This window comes from Aquarana catesbeiana, linkage group LG03 (genome assembly GCF_042186555.1).
Source record: "Aquarana catesbeiana isolate 2022-GZ linkage group LG03, ASM4218655v1, whole genome shotgun sequence".
Lineage (NCBI taxonomy): Eukaryota > Metazoa > Chordata > Amphibia > Anura > Ranidae > Aquarana > Aquarana catesbeiana.
In genome coordinates this window covers 616028639-616044532 of record NC_133326.1, presented here as the reverse complement: position 1 = coordinate 616044532, position 15894 = coordinate 616028639, and the positions used below count along the sequence as shown (strand labels likewise).

Below are 15894 nucleotides of genomic sequence, written 5' to 3'. Positions count from 1 at the left end.
ATGGACAGCACCTGAGTTAAATATATGAGTGTCACAGCAAAGGGTCTGAATACTTAGGACCATGTGATATTTCAGTTTTTCTTTTTTAATAAATCTGCAAAAATGTCAACAATTCTGTGTTTTTCTGTCAATATGGGGTGCTGTGTGTACATTAATGAGGAAAAAAATGAACTTAAATGATTTTAGCAAATGGCTGCAATATAACAAAGAGTGAAACATTTAAGGGGGTCTGAATACTTTCCGTCCCCACTGTATATACACGCACACACTATACTGTCAAAAGTATTGAAGTATTGGGACGCCTACCTTTACACGCACATGAACTTTAATGGCATCCCAGTCTTAGTCCATATCCCAATAGGGAAAAAAAACTGTAGCTCAGCACGGGAGTGATGACATCCCATGCCAGACAATTTAAATGGCCAAAGAACAGCACCCGGTAGAACCCAGGAAAAAGATAAGTTAAGTATTTGAACCCTAAAGCCTCGTACACGTGATCGGATTTTCGGCAGGGAATTGTGTGATGACAGACTGTTTGCCTAAAATCCGACCGTTAGTACGCTCCTTCAGACAATTGTTGTCCAACTTTTCGCCAACAAATGATGGATGGCAGGCTGATAAATTTTCGGCGGACAACGGTCTGTTGTCAGATTTTCATATCGTGTGTACACAAGTCGGTCACACAAAAGTCCAAAGTACAAACACGCCTGCTCGGAAGCAAAGACGAGCCGGAAGTGGTCGGACTTGTAAACTAGCGTTCGTAATGGAGATTTAACATTCGTGATGCTGCAAACTATGAATTGTGGAAATGCAGCGCACAATTCTCTTCTTCTTAAATGGGATAATAATGAAGCTGCTTTGCTGGTGATACTGATGGAGTTATGGCAAATGTATTTGAAATTTTTTTTTTGTTTTCTAGTGATATCAAGAATAATATTATTATGCTTGTTTTTTTTGGCCAAGTTACCACAGCCCTATTATCCTATAGTTTTTAATCTCAAAGATACAACTCTGTTGGTGTCCCTTGTTAATTTGACATTGTATTTTTGAAAATGTACTGGCCTACACCCAAACTGTCATTTGAAGGAAAACACGTAGCCAAATATTATTCTACACAATTTTTGTATTGTGCATTAAAAAAAGAAAACAAATAAAATTAGACATGCTATCTGCCAATAGAACTTAACCAAAAAGTGCATTCTATGCATCCAAAAATATAGAAAATATAACAAATCAAATCATTATTCAACTAATATGCTGCTGTGGTGGGTGGGTTGGCTGTGGAGGTTGTGTATGTGGGCCCACAAAATCACATAGGTAGGTAGTGGCATAGCTCTCGCCGTCGCCCCCCTGTTGAGGAGCTGCAGGATGAGCTCCTCGCACCTTCTCCTCTGTCACCCGCCATCCCCCCTAACCTATTGGCTGTCACCATGCTAAATCCCTCGCACTCATCTGGGTCAGTACGGATGGCAGTAGTGGCCTGGCTGAGAAAGGAAGCTGTGGCCTCATCCAGATTCCTGCTCTTCCTGGCCCTTTTAGCAGGAGGGCATAGGGGAGGGATCTGGGACACCGTCTGGCTGCTGGCCATGGGCTCCTCCTGACTGACACTTTCCTGTGTATGAAAATGGGACATAATTAGAATCTTTTTTAGGGTTTGGTCATCAATCACACACAATTTTGATCTCCTCACGGTTGCAAATTGAATGTGGACAAATAGCAAAGACTATTATTCTGATCCCATCATTTTTCGTTGTTCAAATCATTTTTGGGCACTACTGTCTATTGCTATGGAAACCACTTTGTTAAGGCAGAAATATTTGAACAATAAAGTCTAGTTATCATCATTGTATTTTTGGATACAAATATGTTCAACAATGCTATACCTGGGTCAAGCTGGGCTCCTCCACATGTTCATCCTGTGCAGCAGGACCTGTGTGGACCTCTGGAGCTGTGGCCTCAGCAGATGTCGAAGGGAGCGTAGACAGTGATGGCCTGGGTTCTGTCTGGTCGGTCAAAAACCGCAGGCTGTGGTATTACCACAGCCTGGGGACATATCGTCATCCGCTGCTGCTCCAGATCTCTCAGAGTCCATGACCTTGTTATGCTCCCTTTTAAAAGTATTCCTCAGGTTGGAAATTTTGACATAGTTGATGTCTGCCCTGGGGTACAAAGGCTTCACCAACTCAAGCAGTTTCTCCAACGCTGCCTTCCTCAAGATTTTATTGGAGTAATCTTGACTCTTGACCTTCCAGAGACAGGACAGCTCCCGGTACAGGTCAATGAATTGTGGTAAAAAAATCAGGCGCAGTAAATTTATCCACCATGATAAATGATATGATGCCTGCAAGTCAGAACACAAGACAAACCATAATGTCTGGCTTAACTCATAAGCTCCCAATATAGGCCTTAATCTAAGCAGTATAGGCCACTAACCACCTATGCCCCAAATTCAAATTGTCCCTTCGTTTTATGGCTCCTTTCTTGCGTTTGCAAGTGAACATCCTTCCCTCCAAGATCGTTCCTACGGCCGTTCCATCGACCGTGCGTTCTGGCTTTAAATAAACTGCGCATGCGTCAAACTCCGCTCTCAGTGCGTCATGATGCTGGGGCATGACCATCTCTCTTCTGCATGCAACACACACGGCGGAATATTCGGGAGGGACAACATGGCAGAATCGGCGTATTACAGGCATCCCTGCGGTGGTGGAGCTCAGAGGAGGCTCAAAGCAACCCCCATAAGCAAGAGTGAGATGGTGGAGATGGTGCGCATCCTAGAGAAGCACGACTACGCCTGCAAGCTGCGCAATTACGAAAGGCCCAACAGCCGAAAGGACAGCATTTTGGATAGGGCAAATGTTCTGTGCAATCAACAAAGGGCCAAATCAGAAAACGATGGTCTGATCTCAAACACCGTGAGCAAGACCAGATGGCGTCCATACATAAGATCATCAAAAAAGTAAGCAATATTTGTATCTAGCCAATATGTATATGTGTAAATTAGCTGTCTGTATATGTGCTTTCTCCAAGTAGCTCAAGAGAATTATATATAATGTTTTCTATAATCTTTGTCTGAATTGTTATTTTAAAGATAAAGTAAAATAGAAAGCAGATTTGGTTCTTATTATTTCTTATTTGGTTCTGTTTTTTGACATTCCTTTATTTTTGTACCTAATTTTTTTCTATTCTTTCAACAGGGAGGCACCATAACAGCCAAGCCACCAGAAGGGACAAAGGGAGACTACCCTCGCTCGGGCCCCAACAGGGGAGGCAACAAGGCCATCTTCCCACCAAAAATGTAAGTGACAACTTCAAACACACTCATTTAGCCACCGACAGGGGTGATTCTAGGTGGGCCAAAGGCCATGGGCTTAGGGCAGAACTTAAGGGGTAAAGAACACTTCCTGGTTGCTGCCTGGTTCATCAGTGCCCATTAATGCAGCCTTGCCAGTGTAGACATGGGTAGAGGAGAGGCCCCGGGGATCAAAGTCACACATAGTCATGCCTGCTAGAATAATCATCATATATCCCCTATCCCATAGGAGACAAGGAGGGGTGGGGAGGCAAATGCAGGACTTTTTCAATGTTGGCACTTGTCCAGTGTTTGCCCTCTGTAAAATGACATCACCTTCCCTTTTCTATGCATTTTTCACTGTAAAAAAAAAAACACAGTGCAGCATGGTGGAGTCCACTAGTCAGCAGCAAACATTGTCATCAGACCAAGTGCAAAGTTGATCAACTAATGTAGCAAAATGGATGCTAGAAACAGATGGGACTAGGGGTGGCTTATTGAATGGTGTATCTTTTTAGAGGAAAGTGAGTGTGGCCAGCTCACCCAGGATGTTGATTTGGAGGCATGGGATCTGACTCCTGGACCCAGCACAGACCTGTATGTTGTGGACGTCAAGTCCCCTGACGCAAGTCACACTGAGGGCCAAAGCGACCCTAAAGAGGAAGAAAGTATTCGGGAGCCTCTTGTTTGTGCAAGTAAGTATTCTTGAAATCTGGCTTCAAATGTATATACATGTCGAGTATTTATCTGAACAAACAAAAAAAAAACTCCACACATTAGCAAAGTATGTAGCGCCTTAACATTAGCATGGAGAAGGAAGAGGTGGAAAGAGCTGGCAGTTTTGCTAGGTACCCGAGTTTTGGAGACCCAGGCACCAGGGTCAAGATTACAGAGTAGTTCCAGTGTGTACATTCCTAGTAGTGTAGGTGTCTGAAGGGCAAGCAGGTTGCAAGCAACAATAGACTGGGTAGGTATTTCCTGAATTTGACTAGTAACTTGACCATAACTCACTGTAGGGCCTCAGCCACTTAACCATCGTTCCCTTAATACTTTTTTGTCTTCTTACTAGGTCATGATCTTCCAAGATGCACAATTGGCAGAATGAGATATGTTGCATTGTTTGAAGGATCTGGAGCAAATAAAGGAGGCTGCCACTGCTTTACAGCGAAGAATACGTGATTTTGTAGACATACTTGCCAAATTCTAATTTCCTCTTGTTCCACTTGTTGGCTCCTGTTTGCACTTTTAATATTTACCATGTTTTTCAGACTTTTAAATGAGAAAGTTTAGTGTCGAACTCAGTGTTTCAACACACTGTGTCAACATGTGCTAGGTCCCATCATGGGGTATCAATGGACGTGTTTCGGGGGTGCATCTCCTTCCTCTGACCTACTTTAATTATGAGGAAGGGGTTGCACCCCCAAAACGCATCCATTGGTACTCGGTGGTGGGAGATAGCATATGTTGACACACTATGTGTTTTGGGGGTGTCTAAAATAACATGTTTGGAACTACACACATTTTTGGCAGGGGATCATAAGGGACATTTAATAGTTAGGCCTCTACGTGTACATGGCTTCAAATTTTGGCTTTGAGAGGGGTGAGATCACCCCATCTGAGGAAGGCAACATCCACACAGTCTTGGGATACTAATGTCTCATTTGGCCTTCACTTTACCAAAATCAAACTTTGTAAGTTCCTGAGTTGGGGATGTGTATCTTATGTTTTCCAACATGCCTGTTTAGCCACAAAAAAGGCAAAATAATGGTAAACATTAATGTTATACACAAAGATGTTGGTTTGTTTTAAAACCTTAAAATGCACATGTGAATGTAAAATGTTTTTTACTAAACAATGTGTGGCTTATTATTTCAATGCTCAATACCAGTGTATTTGTTAAGTTGTTGTAGTTACAGTGACAATGTTCTCTTAAATGTGGCCAACTCCGGCAACTTTTTGGCATCCAAAAAAAATTAAAGGAGTTGAAAAGCCACAATGTTTTTGAAATTCATGCATTAGATCCATTAAGAACAACAGTGTGTGTAGCAGACCCACAGCACACCATAATAGTTAGCTGATGAAGAGATTGTCACTTCATGTAGCAAATAAGGTACGTTTGCACTATTGTAGCAAGTGGCCAAAATAAAAGCCATTTGAGAACATATACAGATAAGAAACACAGACAACAGTAGTTCAAATAAAATATGAGTTTATGACCAAATAAAAATATTATTCAGGATCATCTCCAATTTGCTGCCAAGACACTGCCCCTCTACCCACAAAATAATCAAGGTATTTTTGAAGTATATCTCTGGCATTTTGGGAGGGCAATCCAACATGGCCAGTTTCTAGAGCTGTCATCATTCATACAGACGGCCGAGCTGCAGCTTCTTCAGCTGGGCCTGCCACTGCAGGGTCTGCGTCAGTTGTCACTGAGGCAAGGTAGCTGCTAGCATTCCTCCGTAAAAAATTATGGAGTATACAGCAGCACAATACCACATGGTTGATTTTGTTTAGTGCCAGGTTAACTGGTGTTAAAAACAACCTGTACCGACTGGAGACAATGTCTGGGGTGAGGTTCCTCATAGGAAACAGCTTCATGTTCATGATGTTCCACCAGAGCAAAGGCCTTATCTGCAACAAAAACAAAATTGAGGCCCTCAACATTCTCCTCAGCAGGTGGCAAGTTTAAGGTGTCATTTTGGAGCCACTTGTAGAACTCTGTCTGCATAATGACTCTTCCATCAGAGTTGGGGCAGTTCTTCCCAACATCAAGAAACTCATATGTGGCAGACACTACAGCTAGCAGGACTATGCTACAAAAGTCCTTATAATTAAAATAATATGAGCCAGAGTTGGGTGGTGGGACAATCCGGACATGTTTTCCATCAATAGCACCACCACAGTTGGGAAAATCCCACTGATGATGGAACTGGGCTGCAATGTCCTGCCATTTCTGTGGGTTGGAAGGAAATACTACTTCTGCACATAACATTGCAAGCAGATTTGACACAAACATGCTTGGCCAACATAAATATAAAACGTAAATGAGTATTTAAAGACAAAAGTGTAAGGTCAACTTATCCGATTCCTCACCCCCTCTGGTGGCCCATTCTAAAAATGTTATGGTGGGGGGAGGTAATGGGTAGATGTTTTGGACAGGTAACCCTCTCCACTTCCATGAGAGCTGTTTGCATAAATAATGTGTGATACTTTGGCCACCCCTTCCTTACTTACACTAGGAAAGGAAAAAACTTACCAGAATATAATCCTTCTGCAGGACTTGAATAATGGCTGAGCAGGTCTCTGGAATAATGAGTCCCAGAGCCTGGGGGGGAGATCCCAGTGGTAAATTTGAGGTCCTGGAGACTTCTCCCCGTCGCAAAGTACCACAAGGTGGCTATAAGCCTTTGTTTAGGAGTAATGGCAAGTCTCATGCATGTGTCCTGCTTCTTAATATAGGAGGTCAACAATGCCAAGAGTTTGTGAAAGCAGGGGTCCGTCATCTGGAGATAATTCTGAAAATCATCCGGATTATTCTCCTTGAGCTCCCGGAGCAAAGGCATACGAGATAATTAGTCACGATTAAGCAACCAATTTTTTGTCCAAGAAATCCTTCTCCTCCTGTTCCTGGATTGGATTTGGGTCAAAGCAATAACTCCAAGACCAAGAATAGCACGTTCTCTCCTCCGATTCCGCAACATGGCTGGTTGACGAACGGCTGTTCAGAAACTAACTGAAAAGTATGAACTGAAAAACGCGAATCAACACTCACTAAAATTCTACTAACACAAAATTAGCAGAAGGAGCACAAAGGGTGGCGTCTGACAATTGAACCTCCTCTTTATCGGCTCGTAGTACATCTAGTACGTCACTAGGTTCGTGTTTGTTGGCCGACAATTGTGTACTGTTTGTATGCAAGACAAGTTCCTGGCACACGCCCTTCGGACAAAAGTCTGACACTCTGTTGGCCAACAATCCGATCGTGTGTACGAGGCTCTAGTTTCACTTTATTTTGTTAGCAACGTTCAAACAAATCTGACGATGGTGCTGCTGTTCAAAGCTGTCTGTTGCTCCTTCATCTAAAATTGGGACACCCTATGACAGGAAGTATGTTACTGACTGGATCACCAGGTGAAAATAATGGAAAAAAGGTAACTAATGCAGTCTCTACATTGTTAACTGTTAAGTTGCAATATATACCATTTTGGTCTTTAGGTTTAATACTGCTTGATGTGTAAGTGCAGTAGGGCTGTGCAGGGATGATGAGGGATAATTCTTTTTGCATAAGCAGAAAAACTGACAGTTGGGTTACAATATACCTTTAAGAGACATTTTCTCTGTTTTTGTTGGGATCATACTAGTTGATTTGGGGTCCAAATATGTAACATATATACACACTATACTGTCAAAAGTATTGGGACGCCTGCCTTTACACACACATGAACTTTATTGGCATCCCAGTCTTAGTCCATAGGGTTCAATATTGAGCTGGTCCACCCTTTGCAGCTATACCAGCTTTAACTTTTCTGGGAAGGCTGTCCACAAGGTTTAGGAGTGTGTCTATGGAAATTTTTGACCATTCTTCCAGAAGTGCATTTGTGAGGTCAGGCACGGATGTTGGACGACATGGCCTGCCTCGCAGTTTCTGCTCTAATTCATCCCAAAGGTGTTGAGGTCAGGACTCTGTGCAGGTCAGTCAAATTCCTCCACCCCAAACTCGCTCATCCATGTCTGTAAGTCCCATTTCAACTGCCGCTGACTTTGTACTACTCATTATACAGAGATTTGTATTCATTACATAAGCTTAACCAAAAAGAGATTTCATAACTTTTGTAAGAACAGGTTAGTAAAAGGTGCTCTCGTTGTATATTTGCCACCCAATATTTCATGTATTGTAAACCTTGTCATCCTCGCAATCCATCTTCCAGCGCAAGTCATGGAGCCTACTCTTACTGCTCCACATGGTATTCAGATTAGCGACATAACCTGTGACTCATTCCGAGTGTCCTGGGAGATGCCACCATATGATGCCAGGAGAGTAACTCACTATTTTATAGACCTGAATAAGACAGGCGGGCAGAAAGAGAACAAGTTCAAACATCGGGTGAGTAACACTTTCTTTCTATACAGATGCATTAAAGCCCAACTGCAGCAAAAACTTGCTTTTAAGTATTGATAGAGTGTAGCAGGGTTAGAACTTATCAACTTTTAATGGCTGTCTGTATCCCCATTTAAGATATTACTTCCTGACTGTTTGAAGTAAGACAGAAGAGGAAGTAAACTTCTCTACCCCCTGTCTGTTTGACATGTGTAAGACATAAAATGAAATGAAGGAGGAAAAACAATACGAGAAAAGAAATCTTATCTATGGGGACGTATAGCATTTAAAACCTTAAAGTAGAAGTTTGCGGTATCTCCAGAAACACTTTGTATAGCTGCTTACATTAGGAATACAATGTATAATCTTACTTATGCACTGTATTAAAATGTTGCGCTTTTTATATAAATTGTTCAGACACAATAGGTCCAAAACTTGTAACAAATCCTTTTTTGTCCAGTAGGCTCTGCTGCCATGACCACCACTTTGTAGATGATCAGATCACTTGACCCTACAAAGTAAGAGGTCAAAATATACTTAGCTTTTACACTCCCAGGCTGAAGAATCCATTACAAGTATGGATGAGTCCTTTTTCTGGAGTCACCTCACTTCATACACAAAACCCAAACAAACCAACACAGGCGGACAGCAAATGTAATAGCCTCAAACGGGAACCTGCATCCAAGCTGCAGACAAACGCTCAAACAATGGCTCAGAAAATCCAATGAAGATATACAGTATCTCACAAAAGTGAGTACACCCCTCACATTTTTGTAAATATTTTATTATATCTTTCATGTGACAACACTGAAGAAATGACACTTTACTACAATGTAAAGTAGTGAGTGCACAGCTTGCTGTCCCCTCAAAATAACTCAACACATAGCCATTAATGTCTAAACCACTGGCAACAAAAGTGAGTACGCCCCTAAGTGAAAATGTCCAAATTGGGCCCAAAGTGTCAATATTGTGTGTGGCCACCATTATTTTCCAGCTCTGCCTTAACCCTCTTGGGAATGGAGTTCGCCAGAGATTCACAGGTGGCCACTGGAGTCCTCTTTTTACTCCTCCATGACATCATAGAGCTGGTGGATGTTAGAAACCTTGCTCTCCTCCACCTTCTGTGTGAGGATGCCCCACAGATGCTCAATAGGGTTTAGGTCTGGAGACCTGCTTGGCCAGTCATCACCTTTACCCTCAGCTTCTTTAGCAAGACAGTGGTTGTCTTGGAGGTGTGTTTGGGGTCGTTATGTTGGAATACTGCCCTGCGGCCCAGTCTCCGAAGGGAGGGGATCATGCTCTGCTTCAGTATGTCACAGTACATGTTGGCATTTGTGGTTCCCTAAATGAACTGTAGCTCCCCAGTGCCAGCCGCACTCATGCAGCCCCAGACCATGACACTACCACCACCATGCTTGACTGTAGGCAAGGCACACTTGTCTTCGTACTCCTCACCTGGTTGCCGCCACACACGCTTCACACCATCTGAACCAAATAACTTTATCTTGGTCTCATCAGACCACAGGACATGGTTCCAGTAGTCCATGTTTTTAGTCTGCTTGTCTTCAGCAAACTGTTTGCAGGTCCTCTTGTGCATCATCTTTAGTAGAGGCTTCCTTCTGGGACGACAGCCATGCAGACCAATTTGATGCAGTGTGCAGCATATGGTCTGAGCACTGACAGGCTGACCCCCCACCCCTTCAACCTCTGCAGCATTTTTGGCAGCACTCATACGTCTATTTCCCAAAGACAACCTCTGGATATGATGCTAAGGACATGCACTCAACTTCTTTGGTCGACTATGGTGAAGCCTGTTCTGAGTGGAACCTGTCCTGTTAAACCACTGTACGGTCTTGGCCACCATGCTGCAGCTCAGTTTCAGGGTCTTGGCAATCTTCTTATAGCCTAGGCCATCTTTATGTAGAGCAACAATCCTTTTTTTCAGATCCTTTAGAGAGTTTTTTTCCATGAGGTGCTATGTTGAACTTCTAGTGACCAGTATGAGTGGGTAACACCAGATTTAACACACCTGCTCCCCATTCACACCTGAGACCTTATAATACTAACGAGTCACATGACACCGGGGAGGGAAAATGGCTAATTGGGCCCAATTTGGACATTTTCACTTAGGGGTGTACTCACTTTTGTTGCCAGCGATTTAGACATTAATGGCTGTGTGTTAGTTATTTGGGGGGGCAGCAAATTTACACTGTTATACAAGCTGTCCACTCACTACTTTACATTGTAGCAAAGTGTAATTTCTTCCGTGTTGTCACATGAAGAGATATAATAAAATGTTTACAAAAATGTGAGGGGCTCCTAATAAAACAATGAAAAAAACATTTCAAATAAAATATATAGCAGATTAGCAAATGTTACTTGCACCATCTAGATCTTTTTCTTCCAGGCCTTGGGATATGCCTTCATTGGATTTTCTGAACCATGGTGTGAGTGTCTGACTACAGCTTGGATTATTTATTTTTATAACCACAATCCAATATGAGGCTATCACATCTACTGGTCACTTGCATTGGTTTGCTCTGGTCTTGCATATGAAGCATGTAGGCATATTGAGTGCCCTTTTAGGTGAGATCCTTCCCTTCGAGGGAGGAGTGGGAAGGAGTCCTATTAGGTGGGTGGTTTTAGGGCTGGGAGTTCAGTTGGGCCTGGAAGCAGAAAGAAGAAAGACAGCACATGTCCTTCTTGAACCCTCCACCCCCCCCCCCCCTTTTGGCAGAAAAGGACATGCTAGAGGAAATTAAAGTAGTCTTAGGGCCTGGGCCCAAGCACAATCATTTTCCCATGTTAGCTGTAATCAGATAGATGGCTTGTGTCAGAATCTATTGCTCAGCCATGCTATGAAGAGCTGTGCCTTGTCCAGACTGTACTTGTTGCACAATGTTCAGTAAAGCTATTTCAACAATATCTTGGCCTTAAAGTGTATTAATTGGCCAGCATCCTAGTATATGGAAAGAAGAAGAGTGTGTTCTGCTGATGTCCCCTGGCTGTCAGCCTGGAGAAGGTGCCCAGTGTCTGGAACCCCTGTGAGTGAGGGGGTGATACACACAGTCAGGAGGGTGGATCGGGGGTCATTCTCCACTCACCACCCACACATTGGAGAGAGTCATTGGGCAAAGTCCTGTAATGCCCAGGAGGCTGCTTGCTTAAGCCATGTGCCAGGCAGCCACCACCCCCCAACAAGCACAGTGGGTGCACAGAATTCTTGAGCCTGAGAATGTATAGGCCAATCTTTCTCAGCCTGGAGGAACCCCTGATAAAACCAGTTAATTGGGGGTCAGTGGGAAAATTATGCCTTATATTGATGGCCAGTGGAAAGAATGCTCCCCTTACAGTGGTGGCCAGAAAGGGGTCGGTCTCCACTCGCCACCCACACATCGGAGAGAGTTGTTGGGCAAAGTCCTGTATTGCCCAGGAGGCTGCTTGCTTAAGCCATGTGCCAGGCAGCCACCACCCCCCAACAAGCACAGTGGGTGCACAGAATTCTTGAGCCTGAGAATGTATAGGCCAATCTTTCTCAGCCTGGAGGAACCCTTTAGATAATTGTTAGGTGATGGAGAACCCCTGATAAAACCAGTTAATTGGGGGTCAGTGGGAAAATTATGCCTTATATTGATGGCCAGTGGAAAGAATGCTCCCCTTACAGTGGTGGCCAGAAGGCCACCCTTACAGACACCTAAAATATCTTTGGTGCTCTGAAGTTGGCTTTGCCAAGTGACGTTAGCCCCAGAAATGAGAGGTCAATCAATCAGCTCAAGGAACCCCTGTAGGCAAAGCACATTCTGAGCTGTTCAGCTAGAAATTCGTGGTCACTGCCATTTAACCTGCTGGACAAAAAGCATTTTTTACAAGTTTTGGTCCTACTGTCTGCGAATATTTTGCATAAAAATTCTATTACTGGGCATTTAAAATCAAACAAAATTCTCACTGGTGACACAGACATGATTTAAAATCTGACAAAGGTTCTAACCTTTCTCCACTCAATTCACAAAGTTAAAACATCTGCATGATAACTATAATAAATGTAACTGTTAATTGTCTACCATGTGGTCTTTGTTTATGAAGGATGTGCCAACCAAACTGGTGGCGAAAGCAGTGGTCCTGCCTATGACAGTGCGTGGTCACTGGTTCCTGAGCCCTCGGACAGAGTACACGTTGGCTGTGCAGACTGCAGTGAAACGCAGTGACGGGGAGTACACTGTGTCTGGGTGGAGTGAGACACTACATTTCTGTACAGGGGGTAAGAGACAAACACATTGCTGATGACATACACATATACATACACACACAAACATATATATACATACATACTGTACATACAGTGGGGAAAATAATTATTTGATCCCCTGCAGATTTTGTAAGCCTGTCTACTTACAAAGAAATGAAGGGTCTATAATTTTTATCATAGGTGTATTTTAAATGATAGAGACAGAATAGCAACCACAAATCCAGAAAAAACACATTATACAAATGTTATACATTGGGTTGCAGTTCAGTGAGTAAAATAAGTATTTGATCCACAAGCAAAACATGAGTTCGTACTTGGTGGAGAAAGCCTTGTTGGTAAGCAGAGGTAAGATGTTTCTTGTAGTTGGTGACCAGGTTTTCACACATTTCAGGAGGGATTTTGTTCCATTCTTCTTTACAGATCTTCTCTAAATCCTTAAGGTTTCTTGGCTATCTCTTGGCAACTCGAAGTTTCAGCTGCCTCCATAAATTTTCTATAGGATTAAGGTTTGGAGACTGACTAGGCCACTCCATGACCTTAACCACTTAAGGACCGGAAGATTTTCCCTCTTAATGACCAGGCCATTTTTTGCGATGCGGCACTACGTTGATTTAACTGACAATTGCACACTCGTGCGACACTGTACCCAAAATTGACGTCCTTTTTTTTTCCACAAATAGAGCTTTCTTTTGGTGGTATTTGATCACCTCTGCCGTTTTTATTTTTTGCGCTATAAACAAAAAAATAGCAACAATTTTGAAATAAAAAACAATATTTTTTACTTTTTGCTAAAATAAATAGCCACAGAAAATAATAAAAAAACAAATTTCTTCATCAATTTAGGCAAATATGTATTCTTTTACATATTGTGAGTATTTTTCCCAAAAATAAGTGTATATTAATTGGTTTGCGCAAGAGTTATTAAGTCTACAAAATAGGGGATATGTTTATGGCATTTTTATTATTTATTTATTTATTTTTTTACTAGTAATGGCGGTGATCCACGATTTTTAGTGGTACTGCGACATTACGGCAGACAGATCGGATGCTTTTGAGGGACCATTGACATTTATACAGCGATCAGAGCGAAAAATAACCACTGTTTACTTTATAAATGTCATTGGCTGGGAAGGGGTTAACACTACGGGGCGATCAAGGGGTTAAGTGTTCCCTAGGGAGGTGTTTCTAACTGTGGGGGGAGTGTACTGACTGGGAGTAGAGAGAGATTGCTGTACCTGATCACTAGGAACAGCAGGTCTCTCTCTACTTCCCTGTCAGAACGAGGGATCTGTCTGTTTACATTGACAGATCCCTGTTCTGGCTCTTCAAAGGAGCGAACATAGGTGGCTGGCGGACATTGCAGGCGCCGGCCACGTGCATCGGCTCCAGGGTCGCGCCACGAGCATGCGCCCCCTAGAGTCCTTAAAGCGTACAGCTACGCTGTTTCGCGCGGGGGAGCCAATCTGCCGCAGTATAACAAAGGCAGCTGGTAGGCAAGTAGTTAATGTGCTTCTTCTTGAGCCACTCCTTTGTTGACTTGGCAGTACTTTTGGGTCATTGTCATGCTGGGAACCCATCCACGATCTATCTTCAGTGTTTTGGCTGAGAAAAAAAGGTTCTCATCCAAGATTTTACAATACATTGGCCCATCAATTTGGCAAAGTTGGCCTGTACCTTTAGCAGAGAAACAGCCCCCAAAGCATAATCTTTCTACCTCCTTGCTTGACTTTATGATGATGATGATGATGTTGATGATGTTCTTAGGGTCATAGTCAGCATTTTTCTTCCTCCAAACACAGCAGGTCGAAGTAATGCCAAAGTGCTCAATTTTGGTCTCATCTGACCACAGCACTTTCTCCCAATCCTTCGCTGAATCATTTAGATCAGTGGTTCTCAACCTCTCTAGTGCTGTGACCCCTTGATAAAATTTCCCAAGTTGTGGAGACCCCTAATCGTAAATTTATTTTCATAGTGTGGGTTATCAGCACCCAAGGCAAGACAAGTAATTTGCTCCCCTAACCCATGGTCATTTAGTGCTCCCTGAGTCCCTTCCACTCGTACAGTATTAAAACCCCTTATCGTACCTTTTAGGATGTACCTACCACTTTCTCTTTGTTCTCCTTTCTTTCCCTTTTACCTCTCCTTATCCTAATTTCTTGATCCCCCCCCCCATCCCTCTTTCTAGTCGTCTTTCTTTTTCTTTCTCTTATTCTTTCTCTCCCTTTTTCTTTGTTCCGCCCCCCTCTTTTCCTCTCCCTTCCATGTATTCTCTATTTTTATTCCTTCTCTTACTCCGTGGTGGGGGGGTGGGGAGAATGGGATGAGTGGCAGTGCTGGCTGGGAGTTCTGATCAGCCAACTTAGGTGATCTTGATCAAGGTCATCTGCTGATCTGAGAACTGTAGTGGTGACTTTTAATGGCAACTATAATCACAGGTAGTGTTACTCACTGTGTCTCCAACTTTGTGGTGTCTCGTAGCAGTGACACCTATGCCGAAATCAGGAGATAGGGTCTCCTTCAGCCCCCCCACTTCACATTTCTCACCAGTCAGCTGACCTCCAGTCTCTGCCCCCAGCCATACCGTGAACTAAATGGACGGCTGCGAAGAGCCTAAGTGATAGCCCAGGGACAGCCCTGCTGGGTGGCCACCAAAAGGCTGGGAGAGCAGTGCAGGCTTCAGGAACAGCCAAGGATTTGGTGACCCCTGGCAAATCATCATTTGACCGCCGAGGGGGTCCCAACCCCCAGGTTGAGAACCACTGATTTAGATGTTCATTGGCATGACTGTACATGTGCCTTCATGAGGAGGGGGACTTGCCGTGGTTTTAGAAGAAAGCACTTTGCAACAATAGCAGTCCTATGGTTCTCTCATGACAGTTTACTTTAACATCCAACTTTAATATTTTAAAGTTGTAGCAAGACCTGTGACATCCCATATCCCAGAAAAAAATTGGCAAATGACAAGTAAGCTAGAATAATCAGACATTTGGGGATGTGAAACTGGAAAGCAGAGTTAAAAATGGGTGGCATACTAAACCCAGTACTTTAAATCAATGACCTGGAATAAATTACTTAGGGTTAGAGATTCAGTGTACTGAAGCAAGTGTTAACAAAAGTGAATGGCAGTTGGGTTTTTCAGACATAGGCCAGCAATGGCATCCCTTCTATTTTTCCAAAGACAGTCCTTTATACACCAATGCCCCTGACATGTTTGTAGCTGAAATATAGCTAAAAAAAAAATTAAATAAATAAAAATTC

At 43.0% G+C, this 15894-nt stretch overlaps 1 protein-coding gene across 2 annotated transcripts in view; it reads left to right on the top strand.

Moving 5' to 3' along the window:
• Window positions 1–15894, top strand: part of PHYHIP (phytanoyl-CoA 2-hydroxylase interacting protein) — an 82880-nt gene that overhangs the window by 56152 nt on the left and 10834 nt on the right. For both annotated transcript variants that reach the window (XM_073622271.1, XM_073622270.1), the window contains exons 3-4: window positions 8221–8396; window positions 12474–12648. In XM_073622271.1, the coding sequence (XP_073478372.1) occupies window positions 8229–8396; window positions 12474–12648 (343 nt within the window). In that variant the 5' untranslated portion in view covers window positions 8221–8228. The remainder of the gene's footprint in view (window positions 1–8220; window positions 8397–12473; window positions 12649–15894) is intronic.